The 21623-nt window shown below is 40.1% G+C and overlaps 1 protein-coding gene across 2 annotated transcripts in view; it reads left to right on the top strand.

Annotated features, from left to right (window-relative positions):
• The window catches only part of STN1 (STN1 subunit of CST complex), a 44157-nt gene extending 22779 nt beyond the window's left edge, over nucleotides 1–21378 (top strand). For both annotated transcript variants that reach the window (XM_056494360.1, XM_056494361.1), the window contains exons 4-10: nucleotides 1489–1560; nucleotides 3332–3493; nucleotides 4743–4854; nucleotides 5601–5763; nucleotides 12377–12499; nucleotides 13039–13111; nucleotides 17067–21378. In XM_056494360.1, the coding sequence (XP_056350335.1) occupies nucleotides 1489–1560; nucleotides 3332–3493; nucleotides 4743–4854; nucleotides 5601–5763; nucleotides 12377–12499; nucleotides 13039–13111; nucleotides 17067–17224 (863 nt within the window). In that variant the 3' untranslated portion in view covers nucleotides 17225–21378. The remainder of the gene's footprint in view (nucleotides 1–1488; nucleotides 1561–3331; nucleotides 3494–4742; nucleotides 4855–5600; nucleotides 5764–12376; nucleotides 12500–13038; nucleotides 13112–17066) is intronic.
• Nucleotides 21379–21623: the final 245 nt, after the last annotated feature.

Below are 21623 nucleotides of genomic sequence, written 5' to 3'. Positions count from 1 at the left end.
TCATCTGCCCTGCTTCTTGTTGCCATTGCTGGCTTGCATGGATGGCTTGGCATGGTTTATGAGGGTTCTGACTCCTACTAAAATAGTTGCTGTCTGTCTGTACCAAGGAGAGGAAATCCTACCAGCAGATCTTTATCTGTGCTCTGGTACAAAATTAAAGCTGCTGAAATAGTTGCAGACGCAGCAGCTCAAAACACAGATAGCAGAGAGGAGCATACTTTTGTGATGGAATCGGAATTGCCTGCATCTTTTAAGTGCTGTAAAGTTTACTACTAGGAATGTGCAGCTAAACTGCTTGGAAACAGGAAGGCAATACAATGATTTTAAATTAGACCCCGAAACAGAGAGATTGTTTTAAAACACATGAGGCCATGCAAAGGTATTTTGCTTTGATGCTATGGTCCACAGAGGAAGTGACTGCAGGTACCAATCAGTACCTTCATGGTAAACATTGCTGTTACTTTTATAGTCATGGACCTGGTTTAAGGAGCCGAAGAAAATTGCAGGTTTCCATTTGTGAGGAGTGGAATCTCAGTCTTGGAGATGTTACATTCAAGAAGCAAGGTGCATTGGCTGGATGATCCTTGACAGACATTTAGTTCCTTTCTATTTAGAGTGTTTGTTGCACAGTCCCTTGATCGATAGAAAATTGATTCTTCTGACAGATTTTAGTTTCCTTTGAGTTTTGTCTTTTCCTGCTGCCATTGACAATGCAGTGCCTGGAGCAGAAATTGTAAAACTTATTTTCATTGGACACTGGCAAAACAGGAAAAGCAGCTCTGTGCTCAGGGGAAGGTGCTGAGCCTCTTCAGCAGCGGAAGTGGCATGCATGCCACCAGCACCTACACTTTGAGTTGGGATTTCCTGGCTTAGAGCAGAACCACAATGTGCTGTCTTCTGCCCTTCCTGCCTAGAGGAGCTGCCTTTCTGCTGCCTGGACATCATCTTATATTGGAAAGACCAGCAGACTTTGAGCATGATATTGGCATGGAAACCAATGCAGCTGCAGGTAGCTGCACTCTTGGTTTGTTCACATGGTTGTATCCCCAAATATTAAAGTGCTGTTTTCTCAGCATAACAGTAATGCTTCTGTGGTTTGTGCCTGGTTTCCTGTTTTAATTTGTCTGACTTCAGCCTTCAACACTGATTCTTCTCCTGACCTTGTCAACGAGATTGAAACCCCTTAGTATTCAATATGTGTCGAAACTTCATAATTTAAATTAGTGTATGATCTTTCTTTGAGAATATACCTGTTACTTCACTGACTATGCACATCTGCACATCTGGTGCTGAGCTACTTCCATGTCTGAAACAACTGTGGAGATTACTTCAGATTTTTACGTAGAGTTTGGACACCCACTCTACCTTCCAAACCAGTTGGAATGAGATATCCTTGGCAGTTATCTCCCTACATATTTATGTATCTTTGCTTCTTGGAACATGACTGCCTGCTTTCCTAGTCTGTAATTCTTGCAATTTTTTTTGCAGTGGATGATAGTACTGGAGTTATAAATTGTGTCTGCTGGAAAAATCCCATGGTAGCAAAAACACCTTTATCAGGTAATTTATCAAATTAATAAGTCCTCTTTTGACTGTATGTTTTTACTCATGTCTGTCTTAAATAATTCAGTAACTGATCAACTTGCAGAAGAGCAAATTCAACTGTTTAATTTTTTTTTGTTTTTTTTTTAATTTTAAACCACATCATATTGCCTGGGCCATTTTGGAAATTTTCTATTAGTTTTTGTGTTGTGTTCAAGGGTGATGCCAATAAAACCATTACATTATGTCCTGTCCCTGCCTTTTCCTTATTTTAGTAATATGATATTTCAGTTCTATGCTGTCACATTGTTCAGAGAATTTGCCTGTTAAGGTTCTTTCTGTGACTTCATCTGGTAAGGAACTAGGCTGGAAATGTGCCACAACTTGTTTCCAAAGTCAGTCCATTGACCTGCCCTTGTGATTATGGTTGCAGGATTTATCCTTGCTTTCTTTTTATTCATATACTCCTGCTCATACAGACACTGTCAGCAGTAGTTTCAAACACAGTGGGAGGATGCCAGCAGTCTTTTACAATTTAGGCAAATCCTAAATGTGCAGTAATTGTGCATTTGACATGAATGTATTATTGCACTCACTAACAGAGCAACTCACTAGTGTCTGGCTGTCTCTTTGCTTTTTCTCCCACTGTTTCTTGTAGATCAAAGTACAAAATTCTTTCTACTTTGGGTCTTCTTGGAAGCCCATGTAGTGGATTAACAGCCCTAATATGGAGCTGATCAAGTCTACTGAAATAAATCTTACTGGTGTTAGGGATACATATTAATAGAATGGAGAAAGGAAAGCTTGATGTGAAAGTTAAAAACTCTGGTGTCTATGGAACAAGCCCATTTATACAGGCAGATAATTCATATTTGTATTTAACAATCATATGACAGGTGGTACAAATGGTCTCAACTGGAATGTAAAAGACAGCTCACACTTTGGAGAGGTGATGATCTGGCACAGCTCTCAAAAAAAAAAAAAAAAACAAAACAAAAAAAAGACATGAGATGCAATCAAATCAGTTTTCAGTTTTGAGGAACTTAAATTAGGAACTCAGATGCATTAAAAGGAATTGCATGAAATACTGCTTGAAATAGAATGAGGGCCAAGAATGCTTCTCAGCCTTGTATTCTTATTTTACACATACATCAGTAGTGCTTGGATGGACACTATGCTAAGAATGGCAAATCATTCATTTGTACCTGCTAAGGAAAGCTCTTAGGGGACACAAGAAACTTTCTTCCAGTCTTTTGTAATTGTCATCAGGGATACTTGGAGCATTAATCAGGTTTTAAGTTATGAAGGATTTACTGTCCTACAAAGTTGTGTTATGTAAACGTGAAATTCTGTCGAGTTGCATTCACCTCAGCATAGACATCAAATTGCATCACATGAATGCTTTGGCCCTACCTCAGATGACTCATTCTTCTTTTATATAAGAAGCTCAGCTGACTTTTCCCCTCTCAAACATCTTAGCATGACAAAATCAAAAAATGACAAAAACTATTTCAAATTTATATTTCCATTTTGCAACCCATCTGTGACATTTTCAGTGGTAAATGAGTATATTCCCCCTTTTATATTTTCCCCAGGTGAACAATTTAAATAAATATAATACAGTAGCCTAACTTTGTCACCCAGAAGTTTTGCTACCCAGGACACATGGTGGCTGGGACCTTACCCTTTTTTAGTAATATGATTCCTGTGGTGCTTAGGTGGATAAATGCAAAAGGACAATTAATTCATTGACTTTAGTGCCTGACTCCCTTTCCCTCACTTCTTGCAGGTCATCCAAGCACACCCAGCAGTCTCAGTGTGTTTGAACAGATGAAGAAGCTCCAAGAAACAATAAGGCAAAAAACCAAGCTGGAGATTGGAGATGTTGTCAGGGTCAGAGGTCAAATCCGAACCTATAGGCAGCAAAGAGAAATTCAGGCTTCTTGTTTTTGTGAGTGTTATGAATCTGTGATATAGGTAACTAAGATGTCTGAATCTGTGAAAATATCTGAGCTGTATGTAACTAAGCAAATATTTTCCACTTTATTGTCTGGCATCTCCTTTTTTTAAGGATTTTAATCTGTATTTCTTTATTTCAATTGTAGCAGCATAAGGTTAGAAGATAGGCTATGTAATGTGTGAGATTAGATTGCCTGTAAACAAGGCATTTCTGGAAAAACTGTAAAAGCTGATTAGCCTGCATACAAGAATACTGTGCAGATACTGTGACTGGATGTCTGCAAGAGTGATTTGTTCTTCAGATTTCACTGTGTTGAAGTAGAGCAGCCAAAGCCCATGGGAAGGGAGCTGATGACCTTGTGTGTCCCACTTCACCAAGGGCACTGAGGGCACAGATTTGGCTGCTGTTTGTTACAGCCTCTACAATCCATTCCATGGGCAGGCTGCAGCATGTGGTCAGTGTCCCACTGAAGCCTGCCTTCTCCTAAGCTTCCTGGCTCTGCAGGATGAGGGAGAAGTGTTCCTCAGGCACAGATCTGCATGCAGGTGCTGCCTCTGTGTCTGACAGCTCTTTGAGCAGCAGGGCTCTGCAGCCCACATCTTGTGCTCTGGGAACTTCCAGTTATGTAACTTCTCAGTTCCGTGTCTGTGCTGTTGTGTAAGAGTTGGTTTTCTCCAGTGAGATCTTTCAGAGATAACACTGGAATTATTTCTTTAGTGAAGAAAAGCCTGTCTTTTAAACACCCCGTGTAAGTCAGATAAAAAGTCTAGACTTTTCAGCTATAGCTTAAATTTGCACAGGAGTTCAGCCCTCCTTTCCAGATAGATTTATGAATTTATACGACCCATTCACGGGTTGGTAATAATACCAAAGAGAGCTATGCAATTCAAATAGCCTCTAAATTGCTTTCACTTTGGCCTAAATAAAGCTCCTTACTATGTGTTAACTTCATTTAATGGATAAAGGCTGCTGAAAGGTAAAATAGAGATCATAAATTCTGGTTAAATAAGTTGTCAGACCAAAGCATAATCTGTAATGCACCACAACAGGCCATTTTACCTCCTTGTAAACTGTAAAAGAAGGATTGGCCTTTGTGGTTTGTTTTTATAAAAACCACAGTGAACAAATTCTGCCAATTTAATACTGGCTGTGAAGCTCTGTTGTGCTGCCTCAGGTCTGCTTGCTTAAAAAATTGTATGGCAGTCCTGGCCACGTCTGCGTGTTCTCATTGCCTCTCCAGATAAAGTGGATGATCCCGTGTGTGATGTCCAGATTTCAAGAATGCTGGAGCTCCCCTGTCTCTATAGAGAAGTTTATGATAAACCTTTCAAGGGCCCTGAGGAAATACACAGGTAAATGCAGTATCCAGAACTGCTCCTGGGGCAAAATGTGGGTTATTATGGTTGTTTACTTGTTGTTATAATAACTCTGGAAAAAAATAGAGCAGGGCCTGACTGTGAATTAGACTGCATTAATATACAGTAGCAGTCTGCTTTATTCCCAAATAATTGGTGATCCATGCAGATGAGATACCTGTTCATAATCTGAGGAAAGAAATATAATGCAGATCTAAAGTGAATATTAGGAAGAAAGTAAAATACTGTATACAGACATCTTTCATCTAGGGGAAAAAAGATGGGATTTAGAGCAAGATTTGGGGCTGAGGTCAGCAGAGAGGGTGGAGGAGTATCCTTGCCTGATGCTGTTTTATGTGTAAGGTTAAGGAGCTATTCCACTGAAATGCTCTTGTGCCCTTGTCATTGTCAACTCACAAATACATAATCTCAATAAACTGAGTCAAACACCCACTCCTGTGCTCAGTTTCAGGGTAGCTGCATGCTTATTGGGAGGCCTGGTGCATATAGGGTTGTTTCAGAGACTGTAGATTAACAAAACTGTAATAGCAAATGATTGAAGAAGAACAATTGAATGTTTATGCTTATAAAAATCTTCTGTTTTAGTTAAGAATTTAAATTCTAATTCTTTAAGGATGGTAAAACATCCTTTGGACCTTTAGAACCAGTCTAGTGGACTGACTTTATGTAATTGTTCTAAAATCCATTTCTTGCCTTTTGACATGTACTGTGTATCCTTGTAGTGGCCTGGAGGGTCAGAATTTCTCAATCCATACGCTGCATGAGAAAGTGCAAGGCTTTCTATTAGAAAACAAAATTCAGACCTTTTACCAGCAGGAGTTGGAGACAGTTGATTCTCTGGTGTCTCTGGCTGGTGTGCATCTACCCAGCCCCAGCTGTCAGGAGGTGAGTGAAAGCACCTGTATGTTCCAAGATTTTAGTGGGGGGAAATAATAAAGTGTACTTTTTTAAAGCATAAACAGATAAGAGACTGGTGTCTTCAGAGGATTCAAAAACCTCTAGTGCTTAGCTTTATGCATTAATTATTTACAGATCTTGAGGAAATCTTGTTGCTTTGGACATATAAAACTGGCTGAAAAAAGTAATGTAAGAACAGTCTGTAACTAGAGGTAATATTGTATAAGGTCTGAACAATCTTACAGCCTGCAACAGTCACTACTTTATTTAGGTTTGTAATTAGTAGCAGTGTCAGAAAAAGAGATCTCTTTAAGGTGCTTGAGTTATTTGGGACAGAGGTTTGAGATCCTGAATCTGATCAGGGGAAGGGAGCACAAAATCTTTGTCTTGTTTCTCATTTGAAGCTCAAGATATTAATTCAATTAATTAAAGAGATGCAGCTTTCAAGAGGAAGTTATGATGAGTGGATGAACAGTGCTCCCTGCTACTTGCTTCTCACATTGGAAGTCCCTAATTGTGAAAGGCCATGATTGAAAGTATGAGAAGTTGGGATTAAATTGAAATCACTTTACAGGAAGTTGCATGTAACCAAATTATTAAGAAACTTTCCAATGAATTAGTAACTTCTTGATCAGCTGCAGAATGGGAAACAGAACAAAGCTCATTTTGTAAAATGGCTTTATATTACTCTGCAGTTGGCTAAATTACAAAGCAGATTCTCAACTGGTATGAAGTGATAAATTTCTGCAAAGCTTAGAGTTACATCTTTTTACCATGAAAGCAATGGCAATTGAAACTTAAGCTGGAGAGCTGTGATTCATTTGCTTACTTTTTGGTTTTCTGTTCAGAAATAAATCCCTGGCAGTCATTTTCACCCTGATTTTGATGTGCACTGTAATGTTAAGTGCTATGTTGTGTTGACTTCTAATGTTTGTTTAATTCTTAAGAACCTCAAACAAGATAAAACAAAAACCAGTCTCCTGCAGATGAGGTTAAATAATAATGAAAAGTAGCTTTTTTCTTGTTGGCCTTGTTGAACTGCTGCTGCTAGCTGTTCTTGATAGGTGGGTTGGGATTCTGGTTTTGGGGTATTTTTGTTTGGTTTTTTGTTTGTTTGTTTGTTTTTTATTTAAGGCATTTTTTTCTGGCTTGCCTTGAAACGAACATGGATATTAGCACTAACAGGAGCTATTCTCATTTTAGACAGAAAAGTTTGCTTGTAGGTTATCCAGCATAGCACCTGGTACTTTCTAAACTAGCTGGAACAGTATTTGAAGTTCCCAAACACTTTACATTAGAGGAAGGAGTGGCCATTGTATTCAATACTGGAAACTTAAACATTTCAGCATTTATAGAAAGACCAAGATAAATAATTTACAAAGCCATTTAAAGTAGGAACTGATGCAGAACAAACATAGACTGAAAAAAAAACCAAGAAAACTCAGCCCAAACAAAGTACTAACCAACCAAAAAACCAACTAAAGAACCCCAAAACAAGAAAAATAATGTAGCAACAGTGTTGTCAGCAGTCATAAAGAGCTATCATAATAATTAATAGCTGCTCCTCACGCTGATGCAAGGATGTGAGCATATGTCCCAGGAATTTGGGTGCACAGATGCTTATTTAGAAATTGCAGTTCTCCCTATTGTCATTTACTCATTTCTTGCAAAGAAGGTTATCTGTGCTTGCATAAGAAAGGACCTGCAGTTGTCAAGTGACATGAGTGCCTTAAGAGGAGTGCCTAGTAATGCTCTGGAAATGTATTTCCTTGTTCCTCTACTCCATCTCTAGAAGGTGTCACTTTTCATAATTGGCTAAGGGTCAAGTACCGAGTTCAGTCCACAAAAGTAAATGTAATAGATCTGATTTCTGTCCCTCTTCCTTTCTTTTCTCTTCAGTAGTCTTTTGTTTTGCACTGCCCTCAAACCAAGAGGATAAATGGTGCTGCTGATGTAAAACAATGTTATTTTGGGCCTATTTGGCAAGGCAGGAGCTACAGAGCCAACTCAGCTAATTAGGCCATGACACGATATACACACTTGTTCACTTCTCGCACTTTTCCTGCATGTAAAAGGATGAGCTATTTGGATGTATAGGTAATTTTTTTATCCTGATTCCAGTGTTCTAGAGTACCAGTTGCTGTTAAACTATTTGTTTCCTTTCTCTTCCTTTCCCTGTAGTCCTAGAAGAGGTGTTACACCCCTTCATCTCTTTCCCAACTTTTAAAGTACTTGCACAGTGTTCATAGTAGTGGGAGGGAATATTTTTATGTTCATCATAGTGGGAATACTCCCCATGGAATATTTTCTCCAAGGACATGATGAGTTGCTGTGGAGTCACTTTAGTAGAGTGGAGCAGAGGGTAAAGGTAGAAGGAGTCAGCTGGGATAGTTTGAGGTAGGCAGCATCTCTGTGTTGCTTTTCAGCATTACTGTGTAGCTAAGCCCTGTCCACATCCCATACATGCCCTGAAATACCTCATTCCAGTCCTGATCCCTCCCTGGCAGTGCAGTCTGCTGCCTTTCCAGAATAAATTTCCCTCTAGCAGATGCACCTGGCAGAACTGAAATGATTTCCTCTTCTCAGATATATACTAGGGAGAATTTAATTTTATAGTCTACAGATGATGAGGAAGAGATTTTAACTACTTTTTAAAATAGTTAAAAGTTAACAAATCTTTTATGACTTTTAAAGCCACTGGAGCTTTAATTTGCATAACCAGTGCCCCATTTATTCCTAAGGTGTGGCCTTTTCCCTGTCCTTTAAAACAAGTGGGCTGGAGGGGTAGGTACTAGAAGGAAGACCACAAGTAAAACAATAAAAACTAATTTTGTGCTTAGAGAACCTCCAGAGTGTATTTGCTGGACTTAGGCAATTATGTTAGCAAATGGATAAGCCTTTGGTTCTTTTTTTAAAGAAAGCTACACGTTAAGTGGATCCATCCAATTTCTCAACTGAATTAAGTGCTTTAAACCAGCCAGTCTAGATTAACAATATTTCTGCCCTTCTGCTATGCATAAGCTATAGTGTGTGCTATTTTAGTGCTGCCATTCCAGTTTGTGAATGTCACTGGCTTGGACATGTAACGTGAGTTGTGCTTTCCAGAGTGTGCAGTTTGTGCTGCTCTTGATTTGAATATTATCTCAAGGTCACCAACGGGAAGTAGTTAAAGCAGGAAGTTTTACAGTATTGTTCACACTGTCTGTGTCTACCCTGTACATTGTACTCTAGGTGTAATACAGTTCATTATAAATTCTTGATGCAGTGTCCTTGTCTTTCTGCCTCTTGAGGAAGCTAAACCACTGTTTTAAATATGTATATTGCAAAGCTTATTATAGGACTTCAGGACTGACATGTCCAGGATCACTATTACTAAAATTGCCACCTGCCTAAGCCCAGGATTAAACATTACATGAGAAACTGCAAAGGGTGATTCCATGAGTAGAATCACATGTGTATACCAGGAAGCTTTAACACCATCAGGGTGTGATTCATGATGAGTCAAAGGTTACACAGTTCCAGTGTTTTGAACAGACTCACTAATTCCTGTACCACTTCATTTCTTTGACCTATTATTGATTGTACAGAGAATTTGTCTTGTTTTAAAGATCTGAGAATGACTGGTTGCACAGCACCAGCCCACTAATCTGTGTGAGGCCTATTAGATGGAATATATTGATTAAAGTATACCAACTTAATTCTGGATACATAGATTCTTCTGTTTGCTTTACTACAGAGCCCTTGGCCAGTCTTGGGGGTGAGGGTAATGATAGTAAAATTATTATTTAATAGTTGGTTCTGTCTCAGGTTACACACACACACATACATGACGTGTTTTGCAAAAGGGATGACTGATTCTTGAATGCTTCTATGTTGGGATGTACAGCCTAATTTATTTGGAAAAGAGGGGGAAGACTCTGTTGTTACTGCTTCAGAGAACCTGTAATGGTGCACCCTGAAATGAAGGCATGCACAAGGGGGCACTTTGCAAAAGGAGGTGTGAACATAGTGAGAGGTATTGGGAAGAAATACTATTGACTTGTGAATTTGTGGGATGAGATGCTGAAGTTACTTTGGGTGGACTAAAAGAGCAGACTAAGCCATTTTAGACTGTGTTGACAAAGAAACTTAATTGCTGTTTTACCCAGAGGAATGGAGAGGAGGAAGCATGTTCTAGAGCACACTAGGAGAAAACCCTAAATTTTTCCTGTCATTTTATGGTACTATTAAACACCAATGATATATAATATTTTTGTGTTAATATTGTGGTATTATTAAAGTGGGCAGGAGCCCTAATTTGTTTTTCAGAAACAGTGCTTCTGCCGTGAAGCCTTTTTCTGTGGATTCTGTAGCACATATGAGAGAGTGCTGATATGTAACAGCTGCTTACTTATAATAAGGTCTCGCTGCTTTCACTCTGTCAGTGCCTTGACTTGCATTCTTAGTGATTCTGTTTCAGTATCCATCCAGGCTGAGCCGTGTGTCAGTTCACACAGAGTCTGTTCTTAATTATCTCCTTTTTCTGACAGGATTTCAGTGGTAAGCCAAACTGAATAATTATTGTGCTTCTTTGGAAATATTTTTATTTTTTTTTTCTCCCCAAATGTTTGCTCTCACATTAAAAATTGATCAGAGTCTTGAATTGGTTGCTTTGCTAGCAATTTCTTACATTCTTGAGGATTTATTACTGCATTTGAATGAGAGCAGTCTCTTCATTTTACATATGGCCATGAGAATGTGCTTTTCTGTGAGCAAATATCCACTTTTCACTTAATCCTTCCTGCTGCATTTTATGTTTGTTTCTTCAGTCCATCAGAAGCAGCACAATGAAGAGAAATACCATAGTGGTATTAATGCTGTAGCTGGAATGGTGTCCAGATGTATGGCCAGGTTTGTAATTAGAAGTAGAGTCTGTTGTTATCCAGATTGATGGCTGTGGTGGGCAGGAGGATAGACAAGGTTCAGGCACTGGATCCTTCAGTCTGAAACAGAGAAAACTGAACTGAGAATAAGAACCATTGTTCTGTGTTAATTACTTAAAGTATTTGACAATTAATCTTACTGGTGATTTGAGAGGAAAAAGAGAGTTAGCTGTTGTGGAACAGAGAGAGAGGTGTGATTATGTCCTGCTGAAATCCTGAAGGTTATCTGGAGGACAGGAGGGAGAAACTTGTGATGTATGCTAACACCAATATCCCTTTTGGATCCCCAAACTATTCCCAGTTAAGTACATCAGCTTCCAGGCTGTTGAAGTGTCACTTGAGAACTGCAAATGGATTGAATGAATGTTTTGTGGAAAGATATTATTCCTTTGCTCCTGTGGTGTCCATTTTGCATATTCGTGTACATTTTTTCTAGTTCACGATCATTGCCTGCTTCACAACCGAGGCTTCTGAGCTGCTTCTGGTGGGTGAAGTAGGATATGTGATATTTTGTTCATAACAGGGTGGGAGCATTTATGGTGATAGTTGAAGGAATGGCTTGGCAAATCTTGCTCTTATTGCTCTGGTGTGGTTCTAGTTATCACACGGTGGTTTGTGGGAAGCAGTTTAGCTCCCTTCTCATAGAAAACCACAAGGAGCACAGTCTGCTCCCAACAGATGAGAAAACAGCAATTGGGGAGCTGAAGCACTCTGTGTAGATAAATGGGAGGTTGAAGGACACAGTAGGACAGATGGAGAAGAGTAAATCATAGTCTTGCTCTTATCTACCCATACTTTCCCTTCTCCACAACTAATTATTTCCTTCTACTTCCCTAGCTGTCATTCCACTCTCCTAGCTCTGTTCTACTTCCAAACAAACCCTGTTTTTCTGTGGATTTTTTCCCCTCCCCTTCCTTCCTTCTACTCTGTTAGATATATCCCAAACACAGAACCCTGTGTTCTAAATAACCTCAGTTATGGATTTCCAGGCACATTGTTCTCCTTTTATAAGAAACTGATTTCCCACCTACCCTCAAAACTGTATTCTTCGTTTCCTTATTTTGTATACTTATCTTAGTTTCTTGCATTCTCTTTATCCTTTCACTTCATTTGGCTGTGGAGAGCATTACCAGAATGTTGGAAAAAATTTGGAAACAAAGGGAGCAAGAAACAAATACTGGTTTTGTCAGTTTTCTCCTTTCCCTGAAATCAGGAGATGGGAACCCTGCCCTCCGCACTTGGATTCCTCCTGAAGATCACCTTTCAAAATACTGGTTTTCCTATCGTCCTACCCTTATTACCAGGAAAGCTCTGAAAGTGAACAAAGCTTGATTAACAAAAAAGTCAAATGATCTTCAAGCATCACAAGTATATTCCGAAAAAAGGCTTCTCAGTACCAAATAGCTGCTAATCACAAAGAAGGCAGTTTAGAGGCTGTGGTTCCTTAAGAATGGTACAACCTTCTGGTGTTTTGGTGTCATTTAAACTCAGAGATACTGGTTATTTCATACATAAGAGATATGATTTGTGAATTTCTAAATGAAGAAAAATGTGTAACAGAATTCATGTTAAAGAGGAGCTGAAGTTGTCTTCTTCTTGAAAGTATCTGGAGCTTTTGCTGTAACTTTGGTTGGGCTGACATTTCTCACCATCTGCTTCATTCCTTTCTTCCCATCCAGGTGAAGTCAAAAAGTAACTCCAGTTCCAAAAGGATTCACAGTGTTTTTAAGGAAGCTATAAAGATGCTACAAGAAAAAGGAGTTATTTTCCAGAAACCTAGCAGTTCCAAGGACTTATATTATGTAAGGAGCTGAGCTGTGGTTGCAAACAAGTTTGGTGGCAAGTTTGACTTTTATAATCAGTAAAAATATTATGGAAATAGTAGAAATGTTTCAGAAAGAGAAGCTGGACCTCCAGGTGCTCTCAGTTTACTCAGAAGTCTTTTCTTCAGCCTACTTCACTGTTGGTTGTACCTCTGTGTCACCCACTGAGTTGTTTGAAGTTCTGTCTGTGTTCACTGGGCTGCCAAACTGCTCTGATCCAGCCGAGCTCACTGAAACCTGGGGCCTAGGACAGTTCTTCTTATCAAAGTGGGTTTAAGCTTGCTGTTCTGCTGAGTCAGTCACCCTCCTTTGGATCAAACTTAGTTGTATCATGTACTTCACCTAACTCTTGGGTGCTGCTAATAGAAGTAAAAATATTATCTGAAGATTGGATGTTCATTATTAGTCTTGGAGGCAGCATAAAATGCAGAGTGTAACTATAACAATGTTAGCTTAGAATACACCATGGCATTGGTTTGTTTTTCAACAACAAGGCCAGTTTCTTCTTTTTTCTTCAGGTGACTGACCATGATAAGGAGCTGTTTAAAATGACCCTTGACGTGATTAAAGAAGACTGTCGAAAACCCAGGCGTAAGTAGCAGAGTGATCAAGCTCTGATGAGCTGGTGCTGGTAAAGTGATGACACTATCTCCTCCTGTTGCTGGATTGGATATGCTGCTTGTCCTCACCCTTGAACCTGAGCTGCTGCTGGTGTAGCTAATCAGTACAGCTAAAAACAGGAGTGCAGCAGCAGCTTCCTGTGAGCCTGGAGAGAAAAAGAGCAGGTGTGCCCAGCAGGAAGCAAATCTCTCCAACCTGAAATAAGCAGCCATTATCTTAGATCTGTATCTTTTGAGAATACTTGGATTTTGGGAGGAACCAAATGTCATGAAGTCAGGTCACCACCTAGAAGGTGTTGCTTTGCACTCTGGAGAAGTAGCAAATCTTGCTGGTTCAGTTTCTACAGGGGAGTTGACACAAAGTGACCATGCAGAAAGGTGAAATCCCCGCCTCCTTTAAGTCAACAATAAAACTTGCTTAAGTCAGTAGGATATTGTCTGAAGATTTCAAGCTCAGGTGGCTTTTCTTTGTAGTTAAGGATTTCAGTAGAACAAAGTCTATTTCTTTTCAGATAATGTGCCTCAGGTGGCTTCTGAGTTATCGCTGTCCATCAAACTATTGTGTCTTTTTGCCGGTGTGATAACTTGTGCTTGACTTGAGTGTGTGCTAATTACACAGGTACATTGCTACAGAGTGTCTTTAAGTTCGTGGAATAGAATGTGTCAGCAGGGATCTCTTGCTGCCAGAGTGCAGCTATTTGTGGGATGGAATGTGTTTTCGTACAGAATAAATTACTGACTGGAACATAAGGCATAAAATCTTAAATTGCTCATATCCCTATACTATCATAACTACAGTAGCACTTGTAGGACCTGGAGCATGATGGTTATCCTGCAGTGAAAAAAAATTTAAGTGAGGCAATATCTTTTTTGAGTTTTAACTGTGTCTCTTAAGAAGTGGTACAATTGTAGACAAGGTCTTGGGAGAAGAGGTTACTACTGGGCATGCAGGTTAATATGGGCTTGTTTGCCTGAGGGTGTTTCAGTGCAACAAATTATTGTATCACATTGTTTTATTGTCTTTTATCCAATTAACAGACACAAACATCATTTCTCTAAGAGTCAAATAATTGCTTTGCTCATTTTATACATCAGCTAGTTCTCCTGGTAGCCTGCTTTTTATATATATATATATAACTGTTCTACTATCAAGACCAGAACCTCTGTACAGTTGGCAGAGGCACTGAGTGACTGCCTCCTGTTTGTTCCCTTCTTGTACATTGTCACACTGGTAAAGTACTCTGTGATCCGTGAGAAGTTGGGAAGTTCTTTCGGTCAGGAAAGTCAACAGCAGAGAGTAATTTGTAGATCAGTCACAGAAAATACTTTGAAGAGTCCTCAAAGCCATGTTTTCCATAATAAGCAGTTTAAGATTAGCTACTGTTTTCCATCTCCTTGTTCTCCTTGAAGCTTTCCCCCTGCTTAGTTTCCCGCTGCAGAGAGGACAGCTTCCAGGTCAGTGTCCGTTTGCTGGTTTCCAGAAGGAGCGTTTCAATGCGCTGCTCGTTGGCAGTAGAAGCAAAGCCAAGAAGCTCCGATGGGAAGCAGCAGGGCAGGCGGTGTTGCTGTGGGTGGATGCTGCAGGAGCGCGGAGCTCGGCGCGGCTGCCGGCCCCCTCTGCTGGCGGGAGCGCGCTCCCAGCGCCCGCCCGGCTCCCGGGAGAAAACAGGGATACGGCCGTCCACCTCTCGGGCTTTTGCTTGCTTCTTGCAAGAAATTCCTGCCCGTTCTCCTCCAAGCGTAACAGTAATCTTCCATGACAAGAAGGATGATTTATGATAAATCAAACTCTTCTCTCCAATGAGTTACTCCTCTGCCAGTTTTCCAGGCAACGCCTTGCCCCATTGCTGTAGTTGTGACACATTCTCGGGCCCAACCCAGCTGTCTGAAACTATTGTAAAAATTAAAAAAAAAAAAAATCATACATGCCTACTCAGAGCTGCACAAGCCCTGATCTGTAATGTGCCTACATGACAATCCTAGACCTTGGCTCCACTTATAATTCCTGCTCTTAAATGCAATCATGAGAGACCACTGTGGGTTCATATAGTCAGATAATATAGTCAGATAGCACATTTTGACTCCAGACTGAACTGCAAAATGGATTTGGGTTTTGGTTTGTTTGTTTCGTTGTTCTGTACATTTGCTCTGCTTCTCTGTTTTATAAATTTTAGGCTTAGATCAAGCTAATGGTAGAGAGGACAAAAGCCAGAACTACTTGAAGTTTAATTTAATATGTCAGAATGTCCCCTGTGTGAGATGTCTGCAGTGGGCAAATGGTAGTTGTTCTGTAACTCTGTTCCCTCTGATGTTGGTTGTCAGGCAGGACACTTAATCAGCCTGGCTTCCCTCAGGTGCTGGACAAAAACAAGAACCCAGGATGTCAGTGAAAGAGAGACAGGAGTGTTTTGGGGTTACTTAATCATTGTACAGACCTGCAGCTACCCCAAAGTGCCATTTTCTACCAGCATCTAGGGGAAAAAATACACATTGTGCTGTTAGGTAACACTTGAGCCATTAATGTAATTCGTTGAGATTTAAATTACTCTAGATCAGGGATGGGCAATTCGACCTTCTTATGACAAACCTCTGACAAATGCATAGTGCAGCTACTCATTTTGTTTGCAACAACAGTCACTGTGACCAGGTAGAGGCATTGTTCTGTTCTCTGCAGTTATCTCTGCCAGGGTGGTGGCCCCTTTTTTAGCTATTGGCTACAAAGGTCTTTTTTCCATGCTGGATATTTCCATTCATGTATTCCAGGAAGTATTTCTGCCTGATTCACAGCTTAGTCAGAATTAGGCTGAACTATTTATTTACCACTATCTACCAGTGACTTTTCTCAGCAGGTTCTAAGGCAGCTCTGGGGCTCAGCAGATTCTAGAGTAGAGAATTAACTAAAAAACAAGCAAACAAACAAAAAAAAAAAAAAGAAAAAAAAAAAAAAAGCCCACAACAAAATATAGGGCCCTCCCTGGCCCATGGCACTTTCTCAGTACCCTTATCAAACTTGCCTTGGATCATGTGAGCTAAAGAGAAGGAAAATAATTTGTGCTGATATCTGATTTATGTCTGTTTTCCATTGTCAGCTGCTGCAGAGAAATATGTTGTGGACTTCAGCACTTGGGGGATTGGGAGCTTGCAGCACTGATGATTAGTAGGTTACAGTATGTGTTGGAGGAAATGATGACTGGGACAGCTTCAAACAAAGCTCCACCTGGCACAGAATAGGCATGTGCAGCCATGAAGGACCTCTGTTCTTGCCCCCAGCAAGGAGGTTATTTTAAACTTCTGTTCTCTTGTAGGTATCAGGGCCAATTCCACTTAAAAGGAGATAAAATCTGATAGTGATGGTTCTGTGACTTTCTGCTCCCGTAATTATGTGAATGGTCTGCAGGGCAGGGATGGGGTAACATTGCGAGGTGAATGCAGTTGCAGTGCAGCAGTTTTTCCACAAGATGCCAGCGTTGGGCCGGCGGTTACAGGCCCTGGCCACGCATCTCCCTACTGTGCTGTCAGAGTTGTGAAGCTGGATCTCAGTAAAATGACTTTCATTTGGTTCCTTCTGAAGTTGCAAAAGCTGGATGGCCTGCACAGATGGACAGTGGAGGTACCCTTACATTATTAAACTCCTTATCAAGTTGTACTGAGCCTTGTATGTTAAGAGTTGGCAAGACTGAGTTATCTTTCACCCTCATTACTACTGTTACAGCCCTGACACTTTCCAGAAAAGTCACTGGGAACAGTTGATGATTGGAGAATTATATGCGCAGACAGGATCACTTTCTTCTGATTATACACATGTCAATTTCAGTATCTAGGGCTCTGGGTTTTTTCATGATTGATCTGTATTAGGATAGTTCAAAAGAGACAGTTAAACTGAAATATTTCTTCCATGCATGGCTGCATTTTTCTTTTTTCTGCAGATGCTGAAAAAGGCTGCCATTTCCTTCATATCCTGAGTTGTGTTCGGCAGAGCTACAACCCCTCTCTGGCTGAAGTGGTGATGCACCGTGTCTTGGAACTACTGGAGAGTAACAGTGATGTTGTCAGTACTATGGAAGGATATTTTATGGTATTTTAAAGAGAAAAGATAAGAAAGAGAGGTTGAGATACTGTGAGAAGCTGTCATTAGCTGGTATGATCTGGACAGTGGATAAAAAAGAGCCTTTTGATTCTCCAAATGCTATTTTTGTCCAGCTTCAGAGAAATTGTTCTAATACTTGCTTTAATATTCGTGCTGACTTCTTTGCTATTCCTAGTGAAAGTGGTATCAAACTGATTCTGGACATTCTGATCTAGCAGGGGAACTGGAAAAGAAACTGTGCTCTTTCCTTGGAGTAGGATGAGACATTGACCATACTCACATCTGCATCCAGTGGTCCTAAAGAAAAGTCAGTGTTAAAGATCACTGTTTACAGCAGTTGTCATCTCAGGAGATATTCTTCTGGCTTGAAGACTGATCTTGCAAGCTTTCATATGGCAATAGCTGCAGATCTTTCTTTTTATGTGAACTTTGTGGCATCTAGAGAAAGAACACATAAACAGAAGGATTTGCTTGTCCTTCCTGGTAGTGCTGGTACATCTGTGAATATGTATTCCTCAATCTGGATTTTGCCACTACTATAGCAATCCTGACCATTCTCTGTAAAGTGATATTGAGGAAGGGGGTCCTGCATCCCTTCCCTATCCTGCAGCCTTGCCCACTGGTTGTCAAGCATGTCTGCATTCCTCTGCATTCCCATCTGTGCTAATGATGCTTGTGGTTTCTTTTCAGACCTGAATTCTCAAAATCAGCTACTGTTTCACTGTTTCAGTTGCTTCCTACATGTCAAATGGTAAAACATAATTTAGATGCTTTGGGAAAGAAAATACAGAAGCCATTGAGACCCACTGTAATTTCCTCTGCCTGCTGCTTTTTGTGTCTTTTATTCTTTGTCACTTTTGTGGTAAAATACAGCCCATATCTGTGCTTGCAGAAGAGCACAAGGCATAGATAAAAGAACATTTGACTAAAGAAGGTTCCCATGCAAGTTGTTAGATCCGGAATAATTATAACTCTGATATGTGCAACAGTTAAGAAGCAAAGGTTGTTCAATATTTATCATTAGAGAGTCCTTGCTGCTGCAGGGGCTTGTCAGTTTAATTAATCTGTTTAATTTATGGTGTGGAGATGAGACCTTTAACTTGAAAAGAGTACAAAAGATTGAATTTGTCCTTCTTTCCTCTGCACCTTCCCTGTAATAGTTGCAATAGCAGACTCCCAGGAGGCAGCTGTAATGGTAAAGCCCTATAAGGATTGACATAGCAGGGAAAAATAAACCATGTGCATGAGGAAAGCCAGTGAGTAGCCCCATGTGTGCCAGCTCTCTGGTTTGTTATATTTTCTGCCTCACTCCAAGCCCTGGCTGCAGTGAGATACAGGCTAAGAGAAAGGCATGACAAAATATTTGGCATTTGCATTCAGAGGCCCGTGGAAAACTCTGGCCTTAAAGAGGTGGTAAGTTTGTTCATAGCAGAGAACTATGTATGAATCATTCATTTGCTGTGTATTCCCTACATGCTGCAGGACCCAATAGTTGGTTTCCTTGCAGATTTCCCTACTTATCATTGCTGCTCTGCTCTGAGTCAGGTACCTTCTAGTCAGATCTTAAGATGGGCCCTGAACAGGTGCTGGAGGGATGTACCTGTGCAGAAGGAAATAGAAGAGGATTAAGGAAGAATTTTAGAGTGTTTGTTCCCCACTCCCTCCCCACGCCCTGAATATCTCTGTAAATCAGAGAAAGAAGGCAGATTCTGAGTGAAGTGGTATTGAGGGGAATTGAAACTTTAATTTATGCCTATAAGAAGATCTGGTTGGCCACTGGGGAGATTTGCTTTTTAAATTCATGCTCTGATTGTTGATCAGTTTGAAGTGATGCTTAAAAACAAGGCTATCTATGTAAGAAGTAGCTTGGAATATTGATTCCTAAATTCAAATTCACTTCAGGATTTGCCCACAATCAAGCAGTATACATATGGTTAAGTTGCTTTTTGGCATAAATTTGAGGATATTTTAAAGGAAAGTACAAGGTGTTTTCAGACCATAAGGGAGAGCATGGCATCTAATTTAAAAGACTGTCTTGGCCATTTTCTTGAAATGTTCTGTGTTAGAAGAAGTTTATTTTGCTGGGAAAGGGTTAAAGGAACAGTGCTAGCTCAGTGGGAAAGGTGATCTCCTCTCAAGTTAGAAGAAAGACCCTGGTTCTCCTGAGGATGACAGCTGAGTGTGTGGGCTAGATGAGTTCAGGGAGAAAAAGAGAGTTTGGAGATCATGTGGCTCTTTAGGATCTCTTTAAAATAAATTCATACCAAAATAGGATTACATCTTCAGGCTTTGCAGTTTGTATAATTACACTTGCAAATTCTATTGCATCCAACTCTGAGGCTGCACTTACTGTGTTCTAGATGTGTTTCTTTGTGTAAAGTTTGCCTAAAATCCCTGTCTACTGGTTTTCTATGCTTGGAGGTAGAAAGGGTGGACACTTGTATCTGCATCAGTCCTGCTCCTGTTGCTTTTCAAAAGTACTGAACAACTGCAAAGCCTTGGAGATGAGGTGGAAGGAACTTCTCAGGAAACACAGGTAAGTTATTCTGCAAAGAACCTGTCCCTGGAAGTTGATCCTTGCTGGGAGTGCTCGACTCTTGTGATGGAGGGTGTGTTCTGATGGTGTTTGTTCCCCAAGAACAGGAAAAAGGGATTTTTCTCAGATGAGTTGTCTCAGGGAAGTAAGATGAATAAACACAAGGGAGCCTGTAGTTGTTACAAGAGTGAAAGGTTAAGCTAAAATTAATGGAGGAGCCTAGATTTAAGTTACACAGATTCTGACTATCTGTACAGAATAGATGTGTCTTAAGCTTTCCTGCTTTCTTTTTTCCACAGTAGCCACCCAGCCCCAGGTTAATATTCACTCTGGTTGAGAGCATTCCCCCTTGCACCGACAGGGAATACATGCATATGCCTGCACAGCAGTACCTTGAGGAGCTGTGGGAGCACAGGGCTCACTGTGGGCTGCTTTACCCATTCACTCAGTATCTCTACAGTGTGCTTCTGTGACAGCAGTCTAGACATACCCATGTTGGTATAAGTCACCTTTATGTAAGTTGAACTACACACACTAGGGCTTTTACTGCAAATAAACTGTCTCTCTGTTTAAAGATCATATCCTTAACCAACAGAGTCATATCATGCATGCTGTTAAAATTCTTAGACCACACCTATGAAATATTGTGCAGAGCATTCAGTGAAAGCATGCTTTCTTGTTTTGTTTAATCTGAAAACTCGTTAGGCAACACAATTATTACTGGTTTATTAAAGGACTTAGAAGGTGGCATTTTAATGTAAAACTGACAAGTGAGAATTCATGTTGTAGAACTGCTTCATGGCCAGTTCCAGTTTCCATGGCAACAGTTACGGCAGTAAAAGGTAGGTAAGGAAAACGGAATTTTTAAAAGCAGTCGGTATTTTTATGTTACCTTCAAAAGGTAAGTTTCCATAGAAATGCAGCACCTGAGAACAAAATTACCTAAGAATCTCAATTTTCTATTCTAGCAAAATGTACTGTGATTGCTTTTCTGGTGAGGGAACAAAGGAACAGCTTTACCTTCAGTCCCTACCCTCTGCTTGTGTGAGAGAAGAGATGAGGTTGCTTCATACCCCAGTTTCCCAACTTTGTAAATTGGGTATAATTCAACTCCCTGTGTAGGACATAAGCTCCATGTTTTTTTGTAATGCTAGTTATTGAAAGCTCTATGGAAGCTATTGGAGAAGAACTCTATGGCTGTGTACGGGGGAGTAAATGGATAGATGCTGGAGTGGGACTTAGAAAAAGCTACTCTTCTATTAGTACTGATATCTTTATATTCTTCTGCCTCTCTTTTCATGCATATTGCTTTGCATGTCTTGTCATTTTTCTCTCCAAGGCCTATGGGGCAATGATGGTCTCCTTGTTTTAATTTGTATCATATTTTTCCTGGAATCTTATTTCCTCTTACAACTTCTTAGATGACTTCATAAAAATAGAAATACAGATAAATGAGTTCTGAGTATTCTTGTTCTGAAATTTTTGGATTGTAAATTTGGACCCACGAGGACATGCATTTTACACAACCTGCCTGGGAAATGAAGCTTTACATTCAAATTAATAAATTACAAAGTTAAATGTTGGCTACATGATTAAAAGCTGTTACTGTTTTGGATCTATGTATACTTGTGTATTCCAGTGATGAACACCATAAATAGGAGTTGCTAATTCATTATTCAAAGTGGGAATTCATCAATGAGCAGCCAGTGAGGCATGGAGCCACACAGAGAATTACGAGACAAAGTACTGGAAATCTGTTTGTCAAAGAAATGCAGTTTGGTTTACTTTGAGAGTAAGTTGATCCTGTGGGGATAAGATATGCCTAGCAAAGATTTGTATCTTTATACTTACCTCTAAATG

Source organism: Oenanthe melanoleuca, chromosome 6 (assembly GCF_029582105.1).
Source record: "Oenanthe melanoleuca isolate GR-GAL-2019-014 chromosome 6, OMel1.0, whole genome shotgun sequence".
Taxonomy (NCBI): Eukaryota; Metazoa; Chordata; class Aves; order Passeriformes; family Muscicapidae; genus Oenanthe; species Oenanthe melanoleuca.
Note: the sequence above shows the minus strand (reverse complement) of the source record. Positions and strands in the feature narration are given on the sequence as shown.